The sequence below is a fragment of the Hemiscyllium ocellatum genome, chromosome 26, assembly GCF_020745735.1.
Source record: "Hemiscyllium ocellatum isolate sHemOce1 chromosome 26, sHemOce1.pat.X.cur, whole genome shotgun sequence".
NCBI classification, from domain to species: Eukaryota; Metazoa; Chordata; class Chondrichthyes; order Orectolobiformes; family Hemiscylliidae; genus Hemiscyllium; species Hemiscyllium ocellatum.
In genome coordinates this window covers 1809565-1835000 of record NC_083426.1, presented here as the reverse complement: position 1 = coordinate 1835000, position 25436 = coordinate 1809565, and the positions used below count along the sequence as shown (strand labels likewise).

The 25436-nt window shown below is 43.2% G+C and overlaps 1 protein-coding gene across 5 annotated transcripts in view; it reads right to left on the bottom strand.

Moving 5' to 3' along the window:
* The window catches only part of foxp4 (forkhead box P4), a 390222-nt gene that overhangs the window by 54966 nt on the left and 309820 nt on the right, over nucleotides 1-25436 (bottom strand). For all 5 annotated transcript variants that reach the window (XM_060845038.1, XM_060845040.1, XM_060845041.1 and 2 more), the window contains 2 exons: nucleotides 3550-3637; nucleotides 416-499 (listed from right to left, as the gene is read on the bottom strand). In XM_060845038.1, the coding sequence (XP_060701021.1) occupies nucleotides 416-499; nucleotides 3550-3637 (172 nt within the window). The remainder of the gene's footprint in view (nucleotides 1-415; nucleotides 500-3549; nucleotides 3638-25436) is intronic.

The following is a 25436-nucleotide window of genomic DNA, read 5'->3' as shown; positions in this document are numbered from 1 at the left end:
CGAAAGGAGCAGTGAGTCAGAAATAAACAGCCCCAGAGATGTGTTGTACATCACACCATCCCACACTCTGAAGGCTGAGCTTTCTGTCTTGTCTCAGTGCCAGCTCTCTGAGCTCTCTCCCCTCAATGAGCCCTTCCTCTCAGGTGAATGGGAAAGATCCCAGCGCAGTATATTCCAGAACAGCAGGCCAACTTATCTAAAGTGCTGGACAATATTTTCTCTCAACTGACATCACCAGAACAGATGAACTGCCCAATGCCTCAATGCTGCTTCTGGCAGCTTTCTGTGTACATTTCCGGCTCTGAATCAAAAATATCTCTTTGGTGGTAAAGTGCTGTGGAATGTTCTGTAGTCATGACAGGTGCTATGTAAATGCAATTTTCTCAAAGTGAATCTGATCAGCTGAAATACTTACAGGCTGTGCGAAAGGCTTTGGGTCTGAAGGTCTCATGTGTAGGTGAGCCATCATGGCCTGGAGGCGTTCAGTCTCCTTGGACAGCTGTGGGCAGCAAAAGAAACATCTTCAACCAACAAACATCCAGCAACAAGGGTGAGAGATAAAGAGGGATGTCAGAACCTAGCCCCTATCTGATCCTTCACAGAAATGGGAGCTTTCATTAACATCCCTGGCAAGGCCAGGACTTACTGCCCATCGTGAACTGCCCTTGAACTGAGAGGCATGCCACAGTGCAGTCTGGGTAAGGGTGGCCATCTTCTCCCTGAAGAACATTGGTGAGCTAGTTGGGTCTTACAGCAATCGATGATGCTCACTGTCTCTGAGGACAGCTTTCAATTCAATCAATTTAAACTCACCATCAGCTGGACTGGGATTCGACCCATGTCCCCAGAACATTTACCTGAGACAGTAAAATAGTAGTTCAGTGACATTACCACCATCTCCCCATAAATGAATGTGACCCCACAGTTGAACAAAGGGTGAGTGCTTTAATGAGGAATTTCTGGTGGTTGTAAGTTCAGGAATTATTCAATGTTCTCAGATCAGCATCCAAACTGAGTTCACATAGACGCCTGTCTGACCCAACCAGAACATATTTCAAAGCCTTTCTCCCTTTTGCGTTTATCCCATTTCCCTTCTGACCGGATTCAGGGAAAGGGCCCTGGGTTCTGGATTCACCCACAGGTGGAAATAACCAGCTGAATTTTAATAACCAAAACGGCGATCCAACTGACCTCCAGCCCAGCCCCAGGTCTGGGGATAATGGAGATGGGACATGGGGTAAGAAGCTCCTCAATCCCAGTCCCAGCAGTTTAGATGGCAGTGTCCAATCAGCTCAGCAGTCTCTGCTCTACAGGCTGTAGGAACATGAGACTGTGAGAACCTGCACCAGGTGAAGGCCATTCAGCCCTCAAGCCTGCCCTGTTCTTTGATAAGATTGGAACCGTTCTGGTTGTGGTCTCAACTCTACTTTCCTCTCGATCTCTCTGAACCTTGACTCCCTTATCTATCAATACCTGTCTAATGCAAACGTGAATATATTCAATGATTCAACCTTCACTATCTCTGAGGGAGAGAATTGCACAAACTGTAAGATAAGATTATATGACAAGATGAAATTCCTCCTCATTTGAAGGATTTACATTAGGATTTGACTTCCTGATTGTGTAGGCCAGTCTGATGAATTTCTAGTACATTATGTAATGATCCTGCACATGATTAATCCTTTGATTATTTTAAGAAATGTTACATTTTGGTACTGCCTATACGTATCGCCTAATTTAAGAATTCTAATGACATGTTCTTGGTAGTTTCCATTTTGAGTAAAAAATGAGGTCTGCAGATGCTGGAGATCACAGCTGCAAATGTGTTGCTGGTCAAAGCACAGCAGGCCAGGCAGCATCTCAGGAATAGAGAATTCGACGTTTCGAGCATAAGCCCTTCATCAGGAAACGTTTCGAGCATAAGCCCTTCCATTTTGAGTTGGGTGAAAATGGGATTATGATTATATCATCAGTGCTATCAGAGATTAATCATTTTCAACTTCAGTATAAGACATCAAAGGTCAAGCTGAAGAATAAAGAAAATGCAATACAACTCAGTGAATGGACCAGAACGAGCATGTTTCCTCACACCTGAGGGAGCCCAGCAGTTGAGGGAGCTGAAGACAGCTTCCTTGAGAAAGAATAACGTGGGCTGCAAGCAACAGAAACATTCTTCCCTCGCCTTCCAACTCCCCATGCTACTCCATTTCATCCAAACTCAATACAAATAGGGCCTCAAAATTAGAAACCTTTCACAAAACAATGGAGCAAAACATAACTGATTATTGATCAGATCCCCCTGTGGAATAACTGATTATTGATCAGATCCCCCTGTGGAATTAGACTGTGTCTGGTATTAGGGAATGGAAACTCCACCCTTGGAGTCAAAGATCAAATTCCCCTCCCACAATGAGTGTGCTTTCACTTGGGATTAGAACATTTCTCCCCACCACCACCCACCCACCATCCCCCCCAATTTCCCACTCTAAGGCAGCTCCTAGCAATTGCCCAAATAGATTGATTTCAATCAGGGGCAGGAGGGTCATGTGGGACAAGTCCATTTGAAGCCAACCCATGCATCCTTCAATGGTTCCTATCCAGACAATTTGCTGGACATCAACACTATCAAAAAATTTAAGAACTTTCAACACCTCGATGAATTTGCTTCTCTTCTTTTGAGAAAAAAACCCTAGCCTTGGACCCAATCATTGCTGATAGTCATAGTCTTTCAGTCCTGGGATCATTTTTTGTAAATCTGTGTTGGCATTCTCCCCAGTTCCTCTGGAGGCCAGAACTATGCACAGTAACTCCAAGTGGCGTAGCATCAGCTCGGTGATCAGGACATTGAGGACTGATGTGAAGAAGACAAGACGCCAAACCCCAAAGATGGTGTGTGGTCTGGTGAAGACAGAAACTCAAAGCTCTGGGAGGGTCCAGTAGGTGCCTCATTGAAACGACATCAGGAATGTAGTTATACTTGCAAAGACCCATTTGAAGAACTAAGACTGTCTCGATGGAATGAAGGTGGTTAAAGGGAGGACCTAATCAATATTTCAAACTGCTGGAAGGTTTTGAGAGGTACAGTCATGAACGCTGTTCCCATTAGCTGCCCAATCAGAGACAAAGAGAAATAGACTGAGGATTGTCACTTTGGGAGTGAGACAGAAAGTTCAGGATTTACTGAGTGATCAGAACATGGAATATTTAACATGAGGAGCTATTGAAACAGAAACTGTATGTTATTTAGATAGAATCAGGATTAATATTGATAAGGAATGCAAACAAAACAAGGGAAACAGCAGGGAAGCAGGATTAGAGAAAAACTGCTCGAGGTGACCAGCTATTCCAGAGATGGCTGCATGATCGCCTTCTTTTCTGTAGTTTCTGTGATTTCATGAAATATTCCCATGAAGAAGGATGGTAGGTTCCAGATTTGGGATTTGACATATCCTTTGTGGGATGGGAACAGGAGAGGGAGGAACTATCCCAAGTCATTTAGAAAAGACCAACTCCAGTGGGAGAGAGGTCTTCCTGTAAGCTTATACCAACCTGAATTTCTAGTTGTTGTACGACTTGCATCTGAACCCGACACTGCGCTGTGCTGCGGTCGTCAAGTGCGTGTTCGTTGCTGAGGTGCCTAACATGGAAGAAGGATTCACAATTTGAGAATAAAATACTGAACCAGCACATTTCAGCAGCAGCATGGCAGACAGAGTGTCAATAAAATAAAAACACGTGTCTTTACACACTCTCTCTCTCTCTATATCCCATCCTTTTCCATTTCGGTTTTATCTGTTTAGGTACTGAGTCAGCCAAGATCATCAGGACTTTAAGCATCTCCATGATACTTATAGCTCTGTGGTTCAAGCAACCAGCACAAGCTCAAAGGGGCATTGTCCCCTCCTGGGCTTTTTAATGTCATCTGTCATCTTTTTTATCCATTGATAAAAAAAAGGTAAAATTTATTCAGTCAGCAGTTGGCAGACTGGCTCAACATGAACATCCGAGTTTGCATCTCAGGGAGTTAGGTTTCCCTCCAGTGCTGACTGGGGAAATGCTGCAACTGGAAAGAATCCTCTCAATCCAGTTCAACAAGATGGATTGGCCTTTTGTGTCCAATCACAGGATTACTGCAGAAGGAGGCCATTCAGCCTATCATATCTATAGTAACTCTCTAAATGAACATTATGACTTAGTGCTAATCTCCTGCTTTTTCTCCATAACCCTGCCCGTTGTTTCTAATGCCCCTCTTGAATGCCTTGATGCCTCCACAACATCTCCAGGCAATGCATTCCACACCCTAACTACTCATGGAGTGAAAAAGCTTTTTCTCCCATCCCACTTACTTCTTTTATAGATTACATTATATCTAATGCCCTCTCTTACCCTTTTAAGACAGAGAATGGCTTCTCTTTGTCCTCCCTGTGCAGCTCCCTCTTGGTTTTGAAAACTCCAATCAGATCTTTTCTCAGCCTTCTCCTCTCCCAATACTTACTTCTCAAAACTATCCCCATTACTGAAGGGTCTCATTGCGGGAACCATCCTGGGAGATTTCTTCTGCTCTCTCTCCAATACATTCACATCCGTACAGAGTGGGATCCCCAGAAATGAACACATTGCTCCAGCTCAGATCTAAAGGTTCAGCCTCACCTCCTTTCTCTTGCACTTTCTCCCCTCTTAATAAAGGGGCAGAAAACTGTATTAAAAAACGGAAAGTGCTGGAGAAATTAGCGGGTCTGGTAGATTTTGGAGAGAGGAGAAGTTAATGTTTTGAGTCCAATGATTCTTAATCAGAATTAGTTTATGATCAGGCTTTCCCAGGTATTCAGCTTATCTGGTTGGAATCAATAATCACCGTCACTAATCTGCGCACAGCTAAACCCAGATCCCTCTCCTGCTATATCCTTTATTTTATGCTGTGTCTCATGTTCCATTGACCAAAATGTATTACTCTGCACTGAATGTCATCTACCACCAGTCTGCGAACTTGCAAATGTCCTTTTGTAGTTTAGATTAGAGTGATGCTGGAAAAGCACAGCAGCTAAGGCAGCATCCGAGGAGCAGGAAAATCAATGTTTTACACTGTCCTCCTCATAGGCTATACTTTTTCCCAATACTTATTTCAATACAAACTGAAATTGTCCCCTGCACACCAAGGTCTCAATCATTATTACATGGAGCAGGAGAGGCAAGGACCTCAATACCAACCCCGAGGGAATTCCTTTCCTCTCGCCTCCCTCCTGCAAACCTTTCTCCAGCTCAAAAACTATTTATGAACTATTTCACTTCATTTCTTTTCATTTAGCTCATTTTGTTGTCATACTGCTACTGTCTACTTTATCCCATGGACTATATCTTTTCAAAGTCTGTTGTGTGGCCCTTTTGGAAGTCCATGTACTCTTTATCAAAAGTCTTCCCCTCTTCAAATTTCTCTGCTACTTGAAAAGAACAGCCATTCATTAAACATGTCTGTCCCTTGATGATTCTATGTTGGCACTTAATAATTACCTTCTTTTTTGATGTGACTACTAATTCTAACTGGATTATAACAATAATTCAGAACTAAACACACAAAATGCCTTATAGCTCATCTGTGACTTGGTTCTCATCACTACAGTTGGGGACACATTTCTATGGTTGGGGATAGTGTAGAGTGAACTTTACTCCATATCTAACCCCATTCTGTCCCTGTCTTGGGAGTGTTTGATGGGGACAGTGTAAAGGGACCTTTTCCCTATATCTAGCATCATATTAAACATGAGAGTGCTTGATGGGGACGCTGTAGGGGGAGATTTATCTGATATAGAGAGGTAGGGTTATGATTAGGGTTAGGTTAGTTGAAGACTCATGACAAACCCAAATGCAAATTATATTCTATATGGAGTGTCAGCTTATGTTTGTGAGAAAATCTTCAATGAATTTCTGACCCAGTTGTTAACATTGATTTAAAAGACATGGAATTAACTTAAGCAAATTCTGGAATTCTTTTGCCTGTGAAGAATGTTTTAAAAAGCATGTTTTCCTATTGTGCTCAGTGCTGATCATGGCTGAACCTTTTAAGAGTCTTTGAGCCTAGGCAAGGTCAGTGTGTTGCTTGGTAATATAGGATTGAAATGTTAATGAAAAGAGAGACATGTTGCTGAAATATTTCATCTTCCACTAATCAGGATCGATGCAAGAATGTCACTTTTCAAAAATATTGCAACTATTTGTACTACAGGAGAAGTGGGCACTAATTGGTTGCAAAATCAATTCTGATAGGTTGACTTGTTGTCTTGGAGACAACAACAGGGAACTCTGGGCTCCTCAAGCTCTCGGGCAGTTCAAAACTGGGTCGAACAGGCGTTATTATATATAATAATTGGCCAATTCCAGCAAACACAAAGGAGATATATTACAGACTTTACTGATAATCTTAAGTTGGTTGTCAGTGTAGTGCATTTAGGATTGGTCAATAAATGCTGTCCATTCACAGAATCATATCTAATAGATGGAGCATGTTTTGGGTGTTGCAAGCATGGTCTGATTGAATCCAGTGAAACTCTGTCTATTATGAACAACTGGAGGAATATATTGTTTGAATCTTAGAAATATAAAGCTCAGATACCTGGCATCAGATTGGCTCTGAAATTCATACACGATGATGCGTAATTGTCTGACATAAGTTGGCTTACATAAGGTTGAGGAAACAGGGTTCAGACAGAGCAGTGGAGGGATACAGGATAGCCAGGAGGGACCTGAAGAAAGGGATTAGGAGAGCTAAGAGAGGGCATGAAAAATCCTTGGCGGATAGGATCAAGGATAACCCCAAGGCATTTTATGCGTATGTGAGAAACATGAGAATGACGAGAACGAGGGTAGGTCCGATCAAGGACAGTAGTGGGAGATTGTGTATTGAGTCGGAAGAGATAGGAGAGGTCTTGAACAAGTACTTTTCTTCAGTATTTACGAACGAGAGGGACCGTATTGTTGAAGAGGAGAGTGTGAAACGGACTGGTAAGCTAGAAGAGATACTTGTTAGGAAGGAAGATGTGTTGGACATTTTGAACAACTTGAGGATAGACAAGTCCCCCGGGCTAGACGGGATATATCCTAGGATTATGTGGGAAGCAAGAGAGGAAATTGCAGTACCGTTGGCAATGATCTTTTCGTCTTCACTGTCAACGGGGGTGGTACCAGGGGACTGGAGAGTAGCGAATGTTGTGCCCCTGTTCAAAAAAGGGAATAGGGATAACCCCGGGAATTACAGGCCAGTTAGTCTTACTTCTGTGGTAGGCAAAGTAATGGAAAGGGTACTGAGGGATAGGATTTATGAGTATCTGGAAAGACACTGCTTGATTAGGGACAGCCAGCACGGATTTGTGAAGGGTAGGTCTTGCCTTACAAGTCTTATTGAATTCTTTGAGGAGGTGACCAAGCATGTGGATGAGGGTAGAGCAGTGGATGTAGTGTACATGGATTTTAGTAAGGCATTTGATAAGTTTCCCCATGGTAGGCTTATGCGGAAAGTCAGGAGGCATGGGATAGAGGGAAACTTGGCCAATTGGATTGAAAACTGGGTAACCGGTCGAAGTCAGAGAGTGGTGGTAGATGGTAAATATTCAGCCTGGAGCCCAGTTACAAGTGGAGTTCCGCAGGGATCAGTTCTGGGTCCTCAGCTGTTTGTAATTTTTATTAATGACTTGGATGAGGGAGTCGAAGTGTGGGTCAGTAAATTTGCAGATGATACGAAGATTGGTGGAGTTGTGGACAGTGAGGAGGGCTGTTGTCGGCTGCAAAGGGACTTAGATATGATGCAGAGCTGGGCTGAGGAGTGGCAGATGGAGTTCAACTCTGCCAAGTGTGAGGTTGTCCATTTTGGAAGAACAAATAAGAATGCGGAATACAGGGTTAACTGTAGAGATCTTAGTCAGGTGGAGGAACAGAGGGATCTTGGGGTCTATGTACATAGATCTTTGAAAGTTGCCACTCAGGTGGATAGAGCTTGTAAGAAGGCCTATGGTGTATTAGCGTTCATTAACAGAGGGATTGAATTCAAGAGTCGTGAAGTGATGTTGCAGCTGTACAGGACTTTGATTAGGCCACATTTGGAGTACTGTGTGCAGTTCTGGTCGCCTCACTTTAGGAAAGATATGGAAGCTTTGGAGAGGGTGCAGAGAAGATTTACCAGGATGTTGCCTGGAATGGAGAATAGGTCGTACGAGGACAGGTTGAGAGTTCTCGGCCTTTTCTCGTTGGAACGGCGAAGGATGAGGGGTGACTTGATAGAGGTTTATAAGATGATCAGAGGAATAGATAGAGTGGACAGTCAGAAACTTTTTCCCCGGGTACAACAGAGTATTACAAGGGGACATAAATTTAAGGTGAAGGGTGGAAGGTATAGGGGAGATGTCAGGGGTGGGTTCTTTACCCAGAGAGTGGTGGGGGCATGGAATGCGCTGCCCGTGGGAGTGGTAGAGTCAGAATCATTGACTACCTTTAAGCGGCAATTGGATAGGTACATGGATGAGTGCTTAATCTAGGATAGATGTTCGGCACAACATCGTGGGCCGAAGGGCCTGTTCTGTGCTGTATTGTTCTATGTTCTATGTTCTATGAATCATTGGAGTCAGAGGCAGGGAAAGGCCATTTGCCCTTTTGAACTTGCTCCACAGTTCCATGAGGGCATGGACAATCTGACTGTCATCTCAACTCGACTTCATCATATGCCACTATACAGGGGGCACTTGAGTGGCAATTTGTACAAATGGGATATTGCCACCAGTCCATTTCAGCTACAACATAGCTGAATAACATCACATGAACTTCACTCATATCCTTTGCATTACCACTGTTCCTTCTCAACCTGTCATCAGCAGCCAATGAGAATGTCAGAGTGAAAGTAAATGACACCTCCAAATGTCAAGGCAACAAAAAAATTTTGTCAATATGCACAACTGAAGCTAGATCATATCATACAGCCAAAACATGACCACAAACTTGTATATCTCTTTCAGAACCAGAGGAATTCAAACTGTTGCTTATACCCACCTTTATCTTACAGATAAAGGTAAAGTCACCATAGTCCCACTCTCTCACAGAGGCCAATAACTGTTCATGTTTTAATCAGAAGGTCAGTACATGTCAGGTGAGGTGAGAGGTTGAGAAGAAGAATCCTTCATGGCGACCTCAACCCAAGTAGGAATTGGACCCAAGCTGTTGGAGCCATCCAAGCTAAACCTACCCAGGTCTTATGGATAACAACACAAGGACAATGAGAGATGCCGGATGGTGGAAGGACCAGGATATTTCACGGAGCGACGATGGGGATATATGTTCTTCTCTGGTCAGTGAGTGTTCATCCAGCATATTGAGCAGATCAGATGGCAGCACAGCCTCCAGTGGATCACAATTTGTATATCTCAAAGATTATTTTTATAGTTAGAGAAACTGGTTGAGCTGAACTTAAAAAAAACTGGAAATATATATAGAACATAGAACATAGAACAGTACAGCACAGAACAGGCCCTTCAGCCCTTCAGAACAGGCCCTTCAGCCCACAATGTTGTGCCGACCACTGATCCTCATGTATGCACCCTCAAACTTCTGTGACCATATGCATGTCCAGCAGTCTCTGAAATCCCCCAATGACCTTGCTTCCACAACTGCTGCTGGCAACGCATTCCATGCTCTCACAACTCTCTGTGTAAAGAACCCGCCTCTGACATCCCCTCTATACTTTCCTCCAACCAGCTTAAAACTATGACCCCTCATGTTAGCCATTTCTGCCCTGGGAAATAGTCTCTGGCTATCAACTCTAACTATGCCTCTCATTATCTTGTACACCTCAATTATGTCCCCTCTCCTCCTTCTTTTCTCCAATGAAAAAAGTCTGAGCTCAGTCAACCTCTCTTCATAAGATAAGCCCTCCAGTCCAGGCAGCATCCTGGTAAACCTCCTCTGAACTCTCTCCAAAGCATCCACATCTTTCCTATAATAGGACGACCAGAACTGGACACAGTATTCCAAGTGCAGTCTAACCAAAGTTTTATAGAGTTGCAACAAGATCTCATGTCTCTTAAACTCAATCCCCCTGTTAATGAAAGCCAAAACACCATATACTTTCTTAACAACCCTGTCCACTTGGGTGGCCATTTTAAGGGATCTATGTACCTGCACACCAAGATCCCTCTGTTCCTCCACACTGCCAAGAATCCTATCCTTAATCTGTACTCAGCTTTCAAATTCGACCTTCCAAAATACATCACCTCGCATTTATCCAGGTTGTTGTTCAGAGTGACTTAATTTATAAGTTATTTTAGCTTTGCAACCGGGGAATGTTGTGTATCGCAGTTCGTACTTGAATGGGTTAACTGAACATGTGTTGTCATTGTCACGGTTCTTAAATTACCCCAGTTTGGCCATCAGGTTACAAAGGACAATTCCTGAGAGGAGCTAACCAGAGGTGTACAGGGTGACAGAGAACTCCTGACTAATTGTTCTTCATGTGAACAGCATATAACTTACACATTTACTTGTCAATTGAGTTTGATATTTCATCATGTATCTTAGTTGTAACTAGCTACAGAGAGCGGCGGGAGCTGGGCGGAAGTTCAGGCGGAGCGCAAAGCCGGTCGGGAAGGTAAGTGATTGCTATTAGAGTGGGTGTGACGGGCAGAGGGGGTGGAGTGGCCTTGTTGGTAAGGGAGGATATTCAGTCCCTTGCATGGGGGGACCTAGAGTCAGGGGATGTAGAGTCAGTGTGGATAGAGCTGCAAAATACTAAGGGTAAAAAGACCCTCTTGGGAGTCATCTACAAGCCCCCAAACAGTAGTCTGGAAGTCGGATGTAAGTTGAATCAGGAGCTGAAATTGGCCTGTCGCAAAGATGTTACTACAGTTGTTATGGGGAATTTTAACATGCAGGTAGACTGGGAGAATCAGGATGGTATTGGACCTCAAGAAAGAGACTTTGTGGAGTGCCTCAGAGATGGATTCTTAGAACAGCTGGTGCTGGAGCCGACCAGGGAGAAGGCAATTCTGGATCTAGTATTGTGTAATGAACCAGAATTGGTCAGAGTCCTCGAAGTGAAGGAGCCATTGGGAAGTAGTGACCATTATACATTAAGTTTCAATCTGCAATTTGAGAGGGAGAGGGTACATAGAACATAGAACATAGAAGGATACAGCGCAGTACAGGCCCTTCGGCCCTCGATGTTGCGCCGACCGAATCCTACCTAACCTATACTAGCCCAATAACTTCCAAATGCCTATCCAATGCCCGCTTAAATGACCATAAAGAAGGAGAGTTCACCACTGATACGGGCAGGGCATTCCATGAACTCACAACCCGCTGTGTGAAGAATCTACCCCTAACATCTGTCCTATACCTACCACCCTTAATTTAAAGCTATGTCCCCTAGTAACACCTGACTCCATTAGCGGTAAAAGGTTCTTAGTATCTACCCTATCTAAACCCCTAATCATCTTATACACTTCTATCAGATCTCCCCTAAACCTTCTCTTCTCCAATGAGAACAGCCCCAAGTGCCTCAGCCTTTCCTCATAAGATTTTCCTACCATTCCAGGCAACATCCTGGTAAACCTCCTCTGCACTCGTTCTAAAGCTTCCACATCGTACAGTCGGAAGTGACAATATTTCTGTTGAATAAAGGGAACTATGGAGCTATGAGGGAGGAGCTGGCCAAAGTTCAATGGTGCAATACCTTAGCAGGGATGACTGTGGAGGAACAATGGCGGATATTTCTGTGTATAATGAAGAAGTTGCAGGATCAGTTCATTCCTAAAAGGAAGAAAGATCCCAGGAGGAGGCATGGGTGGCCGTGGCTGACGAGGGAAGTTAAGAAACATATAAAGTTAAAAGAGAAAAAATATAACATAGCAAAGATAAGTGGGAAAACGGAGGACTGGGAAGCTTTTAAAGAACAACAGAGGATTACTAAGAAGGAAATATGCAGAGGAAAAATGAGGTACGAAGGTAAACTGGCCAATAATATAAAAGAGGATAGTAAAAGCTTTTTCAAGTATGTGCAAGGCAAAAAAAATGGTTAGGACTAAAATTGGGCCCGTGAAGACAGAAACAGGGGAATATATTACGGGGAAAAAAGAAATGGCAGAAGAATTAAATGGGTACATCAGATCTGTGTTCACTGGGGAAGACACAAGCAATCTCCCTGAGGTGACAGTGTCTGAAGGACCTGAACTGAAGGGGATTTATATTTGCCAGGAATTGGTGTTGGAGAGACTGTTAGGTCTGAAGGTTGATAAGTCCCCGGGGCCTGATGGTCTACATCCCAGGGTACTGAAGGAGGTGGCTCGGGAAATCATGGATGTGTTGGTGATTATTTTCCAGAATTCGATAGATTCGGGATCGGTTCCTGAGGATTGGAGAGTGGCTAATGTTATACCACTTTTTAAGAAAGATGGGAGAGAGAAAGCAGGAAATTATAGACCAGTTAGTCTGACCTCAGTGGTGGGAAAGATGCTGGAGTCTATTATAAAGGATGAGATTACGGCACATCTGGATAGTAGTAACAGGATAAGTCAGAGTCAGCATGGATTTATGAAGGGGAAATCGTGCTTGACTAATCTTCTTGAATTTTTTGAGGATGTCACTCTGAAAATGGATGAGGGAGATACAGTAGATGTAGTGTACCTGGACTTTCAGAAAGCTTTTGATAAAGTTCCACATAGGAGGTTAGTGAGTAAACTTAGGGCGCATGGTATTGAGGGCAAAGTACTAGATTGGATTAAAAATTGGTTGGCTGATAGGAAACAAAGGGTAGTGATAAACGGCTCCATTTTGGAATGGCAGGCAGTGACCAGTGGGGTACCGCAGGGATCCGTGCTGGGACTGCAGTTTTTTACAATATATGTTAATGATATAGAAGATGGTATCAGCAATAACATTAGCAAATTTGCTGATGATACTAAGCTGGGTGGCAGGGTGAAATGTGATGAGGATGTTAGGAGATTACAAGGTGACCTGGACAAGTTAGGTGAGTGGGCAGATGCATGGCAGATGCAGTTTAATGTGGATAAATGTATGGTTATCCACTTTGGTGGCAAGAACAGGAAGGCAGATTACTACCTCAAGGGAATTAACTTAGGTAAAGGGGCAGTACAGAGAGATCTGGGTGTTCTTGTACACCACTGCAAATGTGTTGCTGGTCAAAGCACAGCAGGTTAGGCAGCATCTCAGGAATAGAGAATTCGACGTTTCGAGCATAAGCCCTTCAATGAAGGTAAGCATGCACGTACAGCAGGTAGTGAAGAAGGCTAATAGCATGCTGGCCTTCATAACAAGAGGGATAGAGTATAGAAGCAAAGAGGTGCTTCTGCAGCTGTACAGGGCCCTGGTGAGACCACACCTGGAGTACTGTGTGCAGTTCTGGTCTCCAAATTTGAGGAAAGACATTCTGGCTATTGAGGGAGTGCAGCGTAGATTCACGAGGTCAATTCCTGGAATGGCAGGATTACCTTACACTGAAAGACTGGAGCGACTGGGCTTGTATACCCTTGAGTTTAGAAGACTGAGAGGGGATCTGATTGAGACATATAAGATTATTAAAGGATTGGACAATGTGGCAGCAGGAAACATGTTTCCGCTGATGGGTGAGTGCCGAACCAGAGGACACAGCTTAAAAATATGGGGTAGACCATTTAGGACAGAGATGAGGAGAAACTTCTTCACCCAGAGAGTGGTGGCTGTGTGGAATGCTCTGCCCCAGAGGGCAGTGGAGGCCCAGTCTCTGGATTCATTTAAGAAAGAGTTGGATAGAGCTCTCAAAGATAGTGGAATCAAGGGTTATGGAGATAAGGCAGGAAGCGGTTACTGATTAGGAATGATCAGCCATGATCATATTGAATGGCGGTGCAGGCTCGAAGGGCAGAATGGCCTACTCCTGCACCTATTGTCTATTGTCTATTGTCTACTAAGTTATATATAATAAACCTTTACTTTTTAATCAGAGCCTAACTTCTGCCTGAGGCACAGTGAGGACATCCTTCACCAGAGTATCTCATGTAAGAAGATTTGGTGATGGTGAATCTACCCAGGTTATCCCAGATGCTTCTGCAGAAATCCACATTTCCATTATGCTGGTACCACTGGAACAGGACAGTCCGATGGCAAACATTGTGGCATTCAATTGGTCAATTGCTAGCTGGGTAATTATGTGTCAGTCTGTTGATTGTCCTTCACACTGTGTGTCTGTTTGTTAAGTATTACTGCAGACTTTTCAGAAAGAAAATCAATAAACTTCTGCACACATAGAGCTTGCCGTACACACAACACAACACATTACTGTGACAAAAACAGAAGTTGTTAGAAAAACTCAGCAGGTCTGGCAGTATCTGTGGAGATAAAGCAGAGTTAATGTTTCTGGCCCAGTGACTCTTTTTCAGAACATTACTGTGATTTGCTTTTACAAAAAACTACTTTTTGCTTCAATCTCAAGTCACCTTTCATATTGTAGACACATATATATGAAGCCCAGTGCCACAGATGGCTTGTAGAGATACTTCATTTTAACTCACTTCTGTTCATGTTTGTTGATACATTTTTGGGGCGGGGGCCAGCTTGGAGTCATTTTATACTGAAATTTATGCACAACACTTCTCTAGAGAAACAAGGCAAACCAAACTCCATGCTGATTCAGGGCCAATGAAAATTCAGTCCCCGCAATTTTCTTCCACTTTTGGTATAAATGTGATCATTGGTTAATGGTGGAACTCCCACTCAGTTTGTCTGGCTTACACTGTTAGGTCTCCTGCAACTGTTTTGGAATGGCCCATTTCACCAAGCCAGCACTAAACAATATCTACTGGTATTCTCCTTAAGAACACTGGGATTTCTGGAGAAGATCTTTGCATTTTCTTTCTTCGGTCCCCTCACCCACCATCTGAAAGTCCAGCGACTTCATAACAATGATCTCATCCAAGATTCACAGGGGAACAGATAGTTTCTCTCCATTCCTTCATGGCATTGATGATTAAAATAAATAAGCATGACCTCACATTTCCTCTACAGCAACACTGCATTACTCCTTTCTGTGCATAGTACAGTGACATATCACGATTCGCCTGAACAATGGGGCACTGCTTGTTAGGAGCACAAGGAATTCAAGCCCAGCACTCCAGAATAACACCACACAATCACGAGTGGCTGAAAGTTTGTGTGGTGCATGTGTGTGTGCTCATGTATATGTGTGTGTATATGTGCATGTGTGTGAGAGAGTGAATGTGTGTGTGCGTGATTGTGAGTGAGTGTGTGTGTGTGTGTGTGTGTGTGTGTGTGTGAGAGAGAGAGAATGCACATAGAGAGCTCTTCCTTGCACTGAAAAGCAGCCCACTCTATGTTCTTAGCGCAGATGTTTCCATTTTCACCTCGACTTAGTGTCTCCTTAACTCCAACCATACTCTCCAGCACCTCTCCTCCAAACCCACACAATTGATGGTTAAAAAAAGGAAGATTTGAAAGAAGGAGCCCATTGACTGTATATGACCAAAAGAAATAGGAACCTGAGTAAGCCATTCAGCCCCTCAAGCCTGCTCTACCGTTTATAGGATCACAGCTGATCTGATGTTCCTCACATCCACTTCTCAGCCCTTTCACCGTAACCATTGATTCCCTGATTCTCTGGAAGAGCTACTCACTGAACCCCAGCCCTCCAAATTGTCACTGGAGCCCTGTAAATCTCTCCTTTTCCAGAAATGATATAATTCCCTTCAGGAAGACCATCAGACCAGAATATATAGGAGCCAAATTAGGCAATTCCAACCATCAAATCTGATCCATCATTTGATCATGGCAGAAATGTGTCTCAACTCCATTCTCCTGTCTTCTCCCCATAACATTTGACCTCTTTACTAATCAAGAATCTATCCGTCTCACTCCTAAAACCATTCAGTGACTTGGTCTCCAGAGCCCTCTGTGGTAATGAGTTCCATAGATTAACCACCTTCTGTGGAAGGAATTCCTTACCTCAGTTCTGAAGGGCTGTCCTCGTCTCTCCTACTAGTAGAACCATCTTCCCCAGTCCACTCTATTTAGGCTTCTTCTGTAAGTTTCAATAGCATCTTCTCTCCATCAAGTACAGACCTAGATATGTCTTCATATGACAAGCCCTTCATCCCTGGCTCATTCTTGTAAACCTCCTCTGCAGCCACTCCAATGCCTCAGATATGGGGTCTAAAACAGCTGACAATATTCCAAATGCGTTCTGAACAGAGCCTAATACGGTCTCAGCAATACATCCCTGCTCTTGTATTCCAGCTCTAGCAAGGTATGATTGAACGTTCCTCCACCACACCCTTAGGCAGCACATTCCCGATCCTAACCACTTGCTTCAGGAAAATAGTTTCCCCATGTTGCCACCATTTCCTCTATCAATCACCTTAAGAACACAAGAGCTAGGAGCAGGAGGAGGCCATTCAGCCCCTTAAGCCTGCTCCACCATTCAACATTGTCATGGCTGATCTTATCTCAGCCTCACCACCATCTTTCCGCCCGCTTCCCATAACCTTTCACCCCGCTCCTACTTAAACATCTGTCTATCTCCTCTTTAAATTTACTCAACGTCCCAGTATCCACCGCACTCGGGGGGAATAAATTCCACAGATTCATGACGCTTTGAGAGAAGCAATTATTCCTTCTCTCTGTTTTAAATCTGTTGACCCTTTATCCTAAAACCATGACCTCTCATTCTAGATTAACCCCCCCCCAAGAAGAAGCATTCCCTCTACGCTGACTTCGTCAGTTCCCTTTAGTATCTTAAAGACCTCAATTAGATCCTCTCTCATTCTTCCAAATCAGTGTCCCCTGGTTCTCACCCATCCTCCAACAATTGTTTCTCCCTATTCCTTCTGAATGAATGCACCTAGCAATAATTCCCTGGCTTCCATCTGTACTTGTGAAAATTACCAGCCAATGTAAGGTGAACCGCACAGAGGCTTGGGTTATCAAACAGTGTCTGGCTGTAGTTTCTTTTATTTGTAACTGTCTAATCATTTTAGTCAGAAGAAAAGATAAATGTGTGTTTACATCATTTATTTCCTCAGATCGGCCTCCTTTTATCACTCCTAGTTATTTTTCAATCCTCTAAAGTGTCAGAGAGTTGGCAAACATACAAACAATCTCCTTTGATGTCTATTCTACCATCCTGGCAACAAAGGGATCTAATTGCAAACGAGCTAATTAAAGTAAACCGGTGACGGAGCGTGAAAACAATTTGTATGACCCTCAGCACACTGCTCGCTATTGCAGTAAGATGTTTTACTCACTAGACAGGGGTTAACCAGTCACAGTAACAATGAAATGAACCATGTCTTCAGCTCCAGAGATGGCTGGATGTACTGGCAGATTGTATCTCCCTCTGAGAACGTTCAGCCATCGTTCAGAACTCATATATACACATGTAGCCAAAAGTCGAAGTTAGCGGAGCAAAAGCGCATCTCCTCAATCTCAAAAATACCCTGCAATCCTCTGCACCCTTCAAATTCAGTCTTTTGTCATTCCTGATTTTCATCGTCTTGCCACTGTCATTTTCTCAGCAAATTCTCCATCCGTTTTTCTCTCGTCTTTTGAAACACTCCTTTAAACTTACTTCCTTGACCAAACTCTCCATTAAATCTCCCAATAGCTTTTTGTCATTTGGTGTACTTTGTTTTGTTTGATAACATTCCTATAAAATGTTTGCACTGTTTAACTGTGAGAGTTACTATGTAACAGATAAAAGTTAACAAACTAGGAGCAGGAGTAGGCCACCTGGCCCCTTGAGCCTGTTCCACCATTCAATACGATCATGGCTGATCTTTTCATGGACTCAGGTCCACTTATCCACTTGCTCATCATTATCTTTAATTCCTTATCTATTCAAAAGTCTACCTACCTCTGCCTTAAGAATATTCAACAAGGTAGCATCAACTGCTTCACTAGGATGCACTGTACTCGGATTTCAAAGAAGGTTTGTTAAAGGGCTACTTCAAAGATTAATGAGGAAATTAAAAGCTCAGGGTGTAGGGGATGACATATTAGCACATAGAGAAGATTGGTTGGCATTGTAGAAAACAGAGAGTAGTCAATGGCAAACTGAGGAACAAATATGTTGGGAGATCTCAGATATCTGTAAGAATCTTAGGGTTATAAGAGAAGGGGATTTTAACTTATCAAACATAGTGCCATAGTGTTAATGGCTTGGATGGGAGGCCATTAACACTAAATGTGTTCAAGAAAATATTCTTTGTCAATATGTAGGTTTACGTACTAGAAAAGGAGAAAAACTTGATCTTTTCTTGGCCAACCAGTCAGGGCAAGTGACTGAAATGGGAGTCAGAGAGCACTTTGGGGTCGGTAGATCATAATTCTGTTAATTTTAAAATATCTATAGAAAAGGATATGTGTGGTATAACAGTTAAAGTTCTAAGTTGGAGTAAGGACAATTTTGCTAACTTTGATGGTATGAGACAGGAGCTTTCAAAAGTTGATTGAGGTGGACTGTTTATAGGAAAGGGACGACTGGCAAATGGGAGGTTTTCAAATGTGAGATATCAAGACTTCAGAGGCAATATGTTCCTGTTAGAGTTAAGGACAAGGCTGGTAATAGCTGGGAACATTGGATACATAAAGATATTGAAGCTCTGATCCAGAATAAGAAGGGGACATACGTCCAATAGAGACAAATGGGATCAACTGAATCTCCTGAAGAGGAAAAGGGGAGTGAGGTCATTCCTAATAGGGAAATCAGGAGGACAAAAAGGGAGTATGAGATTGCCTTGCCAGATAAGGTTAAGAATAATCCAAAGTGATTCCAAAGGTGCGTAAAGGGCAAGAAGAGGGACTTCGGCAAGAATAGGCCCCTTTAGAGATTAATGAGGTCATCCATGTGTGAAACTGCAGGAGATGGGAGAGATACTAAACAATTATTTGGCACCAGTACTTACTATGAAGAAATATATGGACAAGCAAGGGAACTAGTGAAAATAAAAATTGAAACCAGTCCATACTACAGAATAGGAAGATCTTAAAAAGCATAAAGGTAGATAAACCTCCAGGACCTGATCAGGTGCATCCCAGGACATTGTGGAAAGCCAGGGAAGAAATTGTGGGACAGCGAGCAGAGATATTTGTATCATGGATAGTCATGGATGAGGTGCCAAAAAGCTGGTATGTGACTGAGAACGTGGATGAGGGCAGAGCAATAGACATTGTCTCCATGGGAATTTGTTTAAAATCACACAACATCAGGTTATAGTCCAAGAGGTTTACTTGGAAGTACAAGATTTCGGAGCGCTGCTTCTTCTTCAGGTAACTAGTGGGGCAGGATCATAGGACACAGAATTTATAGTAAAAGATCAAAGTGTCATGCACCTGATGTGATGTATTGAACAAACCCAGATTGCTGTTAAGTCTTTAATCACTGAGACTGGAATGCAGGTTTCAACTGATTAACATGTAAATCACAGAACTTCTTTCAAGTCATAGTCCCAAGACAAGTTAAAAAAATGTGACTTCTCATCTCAGACAATGCATTTAACATGTGAGGTTAGAGTCTGTCTGTAACCCGATCTTGAGTCAGACTGGTTCTATTTCCAAAGTAGGAATTCATAAAATGTTACATGGACTGACCGCTGACAGATTGTGTGCTTTTTGAACAAAAGAGGATGTATCTGCAAATACAAATCTGCAAATGCAAATTAACCCCATAGACTAACATGTGTGCATGCATGTGTGAGTGTGCGAGGGGGAGAGAGAGAGAGAGAGAGAGAGAGAGAGAGAGAGAGAGAAAGAGAGAGAACTTGTGTTTGTGTGAATGTGTGTGTGGTAGAGAGGGAGAGAGTGTGTGAGTGTGGGTGTGAATGTGTGTGCATGTGTGTGCTTGACGATGTGTCTGCATAAGTGTGACAGGGTATATGCCTGTGAGTGTGAGTGTGGGGGTGTGCGTCTGAGAGAGAGCTTGTGTATGAGACAGGGTCTATATAAGTGTGATTGTGTGATCGTGTGTAAGAGGGCATGCATATGTGTGTGTATATGTACTTGTGTGTGAGTGCGTGTGTGAAAGTGTATAGTGTAGTGGGGTCACCTATAGAGTGACATGAACCCAAGATCCTGGTTGATGCTGTCGTCATGGGTACTGAATTTTAGTAAGACCTTTGACAAGGTTTGGCATGGCAGACTAATTAGTAAAGTTAGGTCACTTTAGGGTGAACTTGCCAATTGGATACCAAATTGGCTTGACAGTAGGAGTCATAGAGTAATGGTGGAGGTTTGCTTTTCGGAGAGGAGGCCTGTGACCAGCGATTTCCACAGGGATCGGTTCTGGATTCTGTTTTGGTTGTCATTCATATAAATGACTTGGATGAGAATATAGGAGGCGTGGTTAATACGTTTGTGAATAACATTAAATTGGAGGCAAATTAGGCAGTGAAGAAGGTTTTCTAAGATTCCAAAGGGACCTTGATCAAATGGGTCAATGGGCTGAAAAATGGCAGATGGAGTTCAATCTGGATAAATTGCATCTTGGTACAACCAACAAGAGTAGGGCTTATACAATCAATGGTAGAGCTTTGGTTAGTGTTGTTGAACAGAGGAACCTAGGGGTGCAGGTACATAATCCTTTGAAGTTTGCATCATTTATTGTCAGCTTGGTTAAAAAGGCATTTGGCACGCCTCTCTTCATTGCTCAGACCCATGAGCACAGGAACTGGGACGCCATGTTGAGGTTATACAGGACATTGGTGAGGCCTTTTCTGGAATACTGTGTCCAGTTCTGGTCGCCCTGTCTTAGGAAGGATATTATCAAGCTGGAGATTGTTCAGAAGAGGTTTGCCGGGATGTTGCTGGGTGTGGAGGGTTTGAGTTATAGAAAAAGGCCGGATAGGCGAGAACTTTTTTTCACTGGAATGAAGGAGGTTCAGAGGCAAACTCACAGAAGTCTATAGAATAATGAGAGGTATAAATAGGGTAATGGTAGTTGTCTTTTCCCTAGGGTGAGGGATTTCAAGACTAGGGGGCACATTTTTAGGGCGAGAGGAGAGATGTTTTAAAAAGATGTAACAGGCAAATATTTTACACAGAGGGTGGTTCATGTGTGAAATGAACTTCCTGAGGAAATGGTAGATGTGGGTACAGTTACAATATTTAAAAGACATTTGGATAGATACATGATTAGGAAAGGTTTGGAGGGATTTGGGCCAGGGGCAGACAGGTGGGTCAAGTTCAGCTTGGGATTATATTCAGCACGGACTGGTTGGACCGAAGGGTCTGTTTCCATGCCGTATAATTCTGTCACTTTAATTGGATAATTTTCTGGTTGGCACTAGGAATAATGAGTGGTGTGCCACAGGGTACAGTGCTGGGACATCAACATATAACAAGTTAGAGCAATGATTTAGATGGAGAGATGGAGGGTGTGTTTGCTAAATTTGCTGATGACTCAATGTTAAGAGTGAAAGTGAGTCATGAAGACAACGGAGGAGTTTACTAATAGACATTGTATCAAATTGACTTGACAGTAGGAGACATAGAATAATGGTGGAGAGTTGCTTTTCGGAGAGGAGGCCTGTGACCAGCGGTGTTCCACAGGGATCAATTCTGGATTCTGTTTTGTTTGTGCCACAAGGATCTGTTTTGGGACCACAGCTGTTTGTCATTTTTATAAGTGACTTAGACGCAGGCATAGGTGGATGGATTAGTAAATTTGCAGATACCACTAAAGTCGGTGGAGTGGTGGACAGTTTGGAAGAATGTTACAAGTTGCAGGGGGACTTGGATAAACTGCAGAATTAGGCTGGGGGGTGGCAAATGGAGTTCAATGCAGCTAAATGTGAGTGCTGCACTTTGGGAAGAATAACAGGAAGGCAGAGTACTGGGTCAATGGAAAGATTCTTGGTAGTGTGGATGTGCAGAGAGATCTTGGAATCCATGTACATAGATCCCTGAAAGTTGCCACCCAGGTGGATAGTGCTGTTAAGAAGGCATACGGCGTGTTAGGTTTCATTTGTAGAGGGACTGAGTTCTGGAGCCGCAATATAATGCTGCAACTATACAAAACGCTGGTGCGGCCACACTTGGAATATTGTGTACAGTTCTGGTCCCCATATTTCGGGAAGGATGTGGAAGCATTGGAAAAGGTGCAGAGGAAATTTACCAGGATGTTGCCTGGTCTGGAGGGAAGGTCTTATGAGGACAGGCTGGGAGACTTGAACCAGTTCTCATTGGCAAGAAGAGGCTAAGAGGGGATTTGATAGAGACATACAAGGTGATCAGAGGATTAGGCAGGGTAGACAGTGAAAGTCTTTTTCCTAGGATGATGATGTCAGCTTGTACATAACTACAAATTGAGGAGTGATAGATTTAAGACTGATGTCAGAGGCAGGTTCTTTACACAGAGAGTGGTAAGGGCATGGACTCCCTACCTGCTAAGGTAGTCAACTCAGCCACATTAGGGAGATTTAAACAATCCTTAGATAAGCACATGGATGATTTTGCGATAGTGTAGGAGGACGAGCAGAGAATAGTTCACAGGTCGGTGCAACATCGAGGGCTGAAGGGCCTGTTCTGCGCTGTATTGTTCTATGTTCTAGAACGTCAGTGGGCAACTGTCTGGCAAATGGAGTACAATGTGGGAAAATATGAAAATAGAAAGAATAAAAAAGAAACATATTCTCTAAAACGTTGAGATTGCAGAGGGATCTGGGTGTCCAGTCTATGAATTGAAGAAAAGTAGTGCACACGTACAGCAAATTATGAGCAAATTACTCATAGAATGTTGTGTTTATTGAGGTGAGAATTGAATACAAAACAGGGAGGTGATGCTTCAGTTGAATAAGGCAGTGATGTAACCATGTCTGAAATATTGTGTACAATACTGGTCTCTATGATTAAGGAAGCTGTTGAGAGACGTTTTACCAGACTAATCCCTGGAATGGGGGAGGTGTCTTATGAGGGAAGGTCAGATAGGCTGGGCTTGTATCCACTGGAACTGAGAAGAGTAAGCGGTGACTTGATGGAAACACAGAAGATCCTGAGGGGTCTCGCCAGGATGGATACGGAGAGGATATCTCCCTTTCTGGGAGAATCTCAAACTAGGGGCAATGTACAAAAATTGAAGATGGTCCATTTAAGACAAAGATGAGGAGTTTTGTTTCTTACAGAAGGTTCATGAATCTTTGGACCTCTCTTCTGAAAAGCTGGTGGCAGCTGAGCTTAAAAGTAAGCTGTTGTTGTAGCTCAAGCACTTTCTTAGTGACAGGGAACACAAAGCACATGAAGAATGACCATCAGAATCAGGAGGAGTCAGCTTTTCATCTCCTCGAGCCTGCTCCACCATCCAATAAGACCACTGGCTGAGCTGATTGTGATCTCATTTCCATTTTCCTGCCTAAACCACCATAACCTTTGACTCCCTCTTTGGTCAAAAATCTGTTGAGCTCTGTCTTAAGAGCAGTCCATATATGTGCTGCTTGCTCCACATTATATGGTATTGGCGACAGGAAGCCAGGTATAACAGCCACTGCACGAATGCAGGATTATCTTTGTGCCAGGCAGACTCCGTTGGTTTTCTATGGATCACTCTTTTTGAGGCCTCTGTCGACTCCATGCGGATGTCCCTTCAAGGTGCAGACAGCTTTCTTCCCTATATCTAATGGATATGGCTCTGCTTGACATCCCTTGGGGGAAGGCAGTGAGGAGACAGCCCAGGATAACACTGCATAGCTCTGCACAGGAGCACAGGCCAACAGACAACTTTGAAGATTAGCTTCTGCTAAAGATCCCAGATGAGTGACAATGAACACCTTCAGTGCTGTCCACAGGACAACCAGCGATTGGTGACTCTCATAGAAGATCCATACTGTGTGGAAATAGGCCATTCAGCCCTTCAAGTCCACACCAAGCCTCCAAAGAGTATCCCACCCAAACACATTCTCTAGAACTCTACATCTACCCCTAACCTATACATCCCTGAACACTATGGGCAACTTAGCATGGCCAATTCACTTGACCTGCACATTGTTGGATTGTGGGAAGAAACCCACACAGACACGGGGAGAATGTGCAAACTCCATAGAGACAGTTGCCCGAGGCTGGAATTGAACCTGGGTTCCTGGCACTGTGAGGCAGCAGTGCTAACCACTGAGCCACCATACCTTTTGGACAAATTAGGAAATGCAATTTAAAAAATCATCGAGAACTGGGAGTGATAAGAGAATCTAACTGGAAAGATTTTTCAGGGGCCAAAATGGGCCAATTGGTCTCTTTCTGTGCTATATGATTTAATTCTAAAAGTTGGAAGAGATGTAAGCTGGCTATCAATTCCTTATCACACAAAGTTACAATCACCAAATCTTTCTGGTCTCTCCTTTCCCTAGTTCATCAATAAAGTGATCGTCAGTGACCCTCTGCCCTCCTACCTTGTGCTAAAATTGAGACTTGTCATCAATACTAACTCATTCTATTGGAACATCTCAGCAATATACCTCCACTCCTTTTATTCTTCCTTTCCTCAGCAGTAAACAATGTTTTAAACACTGGGCATTCAGAGGACAAGCCATTATTTTTTTCTTAAAATCCAGCTTCCTATCTGATAGTCTTTTTAATCCTGGTGATTCCTTGTAGTTTAGTCCTGGCTGAATTAACTACAGGCTTTCAGATAAACAACCCAGACACTAATGCCTGCAATAAATCAGGCAGACAGGAAGTGATGCGTCAGGTAACGGTGGAGAAATCTCTTTATGGTAGATTCCAGCCACATCTCGCTAATGCCATTCTGATTCCCAGAATCACAGGATTGCTTTGGTACAGAAGGAGGCCATTTGGCCCATTTTGTCTGAACTAGCTCTTCAACAGAACATCATTCTCTTGAGCTAACCTACTGCCTTTTGCCCTTACAAAGTACTTCTGTCAAAATAATCAGCCAATTCCCTTTTGAATGTCTCAATTGAAACTTCCTCCACCATTTTCCCAAACAGACTTTAATGGCTCTCCATGTCTTCTTCATATCACCCTTGTTTTGTTTGCGCATCACTGTAAATTTATGCCCTCTCGTTCTTGTTTCTTTGAATGAGAGGGAACAGCTTTTCCCCGTCTACTCTGTCCAGCCCATTCATGCTTTTAAGAACCTTAGTCAAATTTCCTGTCTGCCTCTTCTGTCGAAGGAGAACAGCCCCAACATTTTTGATCTATCCTCATCACTGACATTTATTACCACTGTACTAAACTGTTTCGGCACTCTCTCCAATACACTCACATCTTTCCTATAATGTGGTACACTGTCCTCCAGCTGAGGTCTAACAAGCGTGTTGTACATGTTCAACATCACCCCCTTGCTCTTGTGCCCCATCCCTTTTAATACTGTGTGCTTTATTTACTGCTCTCCCCATCTATCCTATTGTATTCAACAATCTGTGTATTTATGCACCCAGGTCCCTCTGATCCTG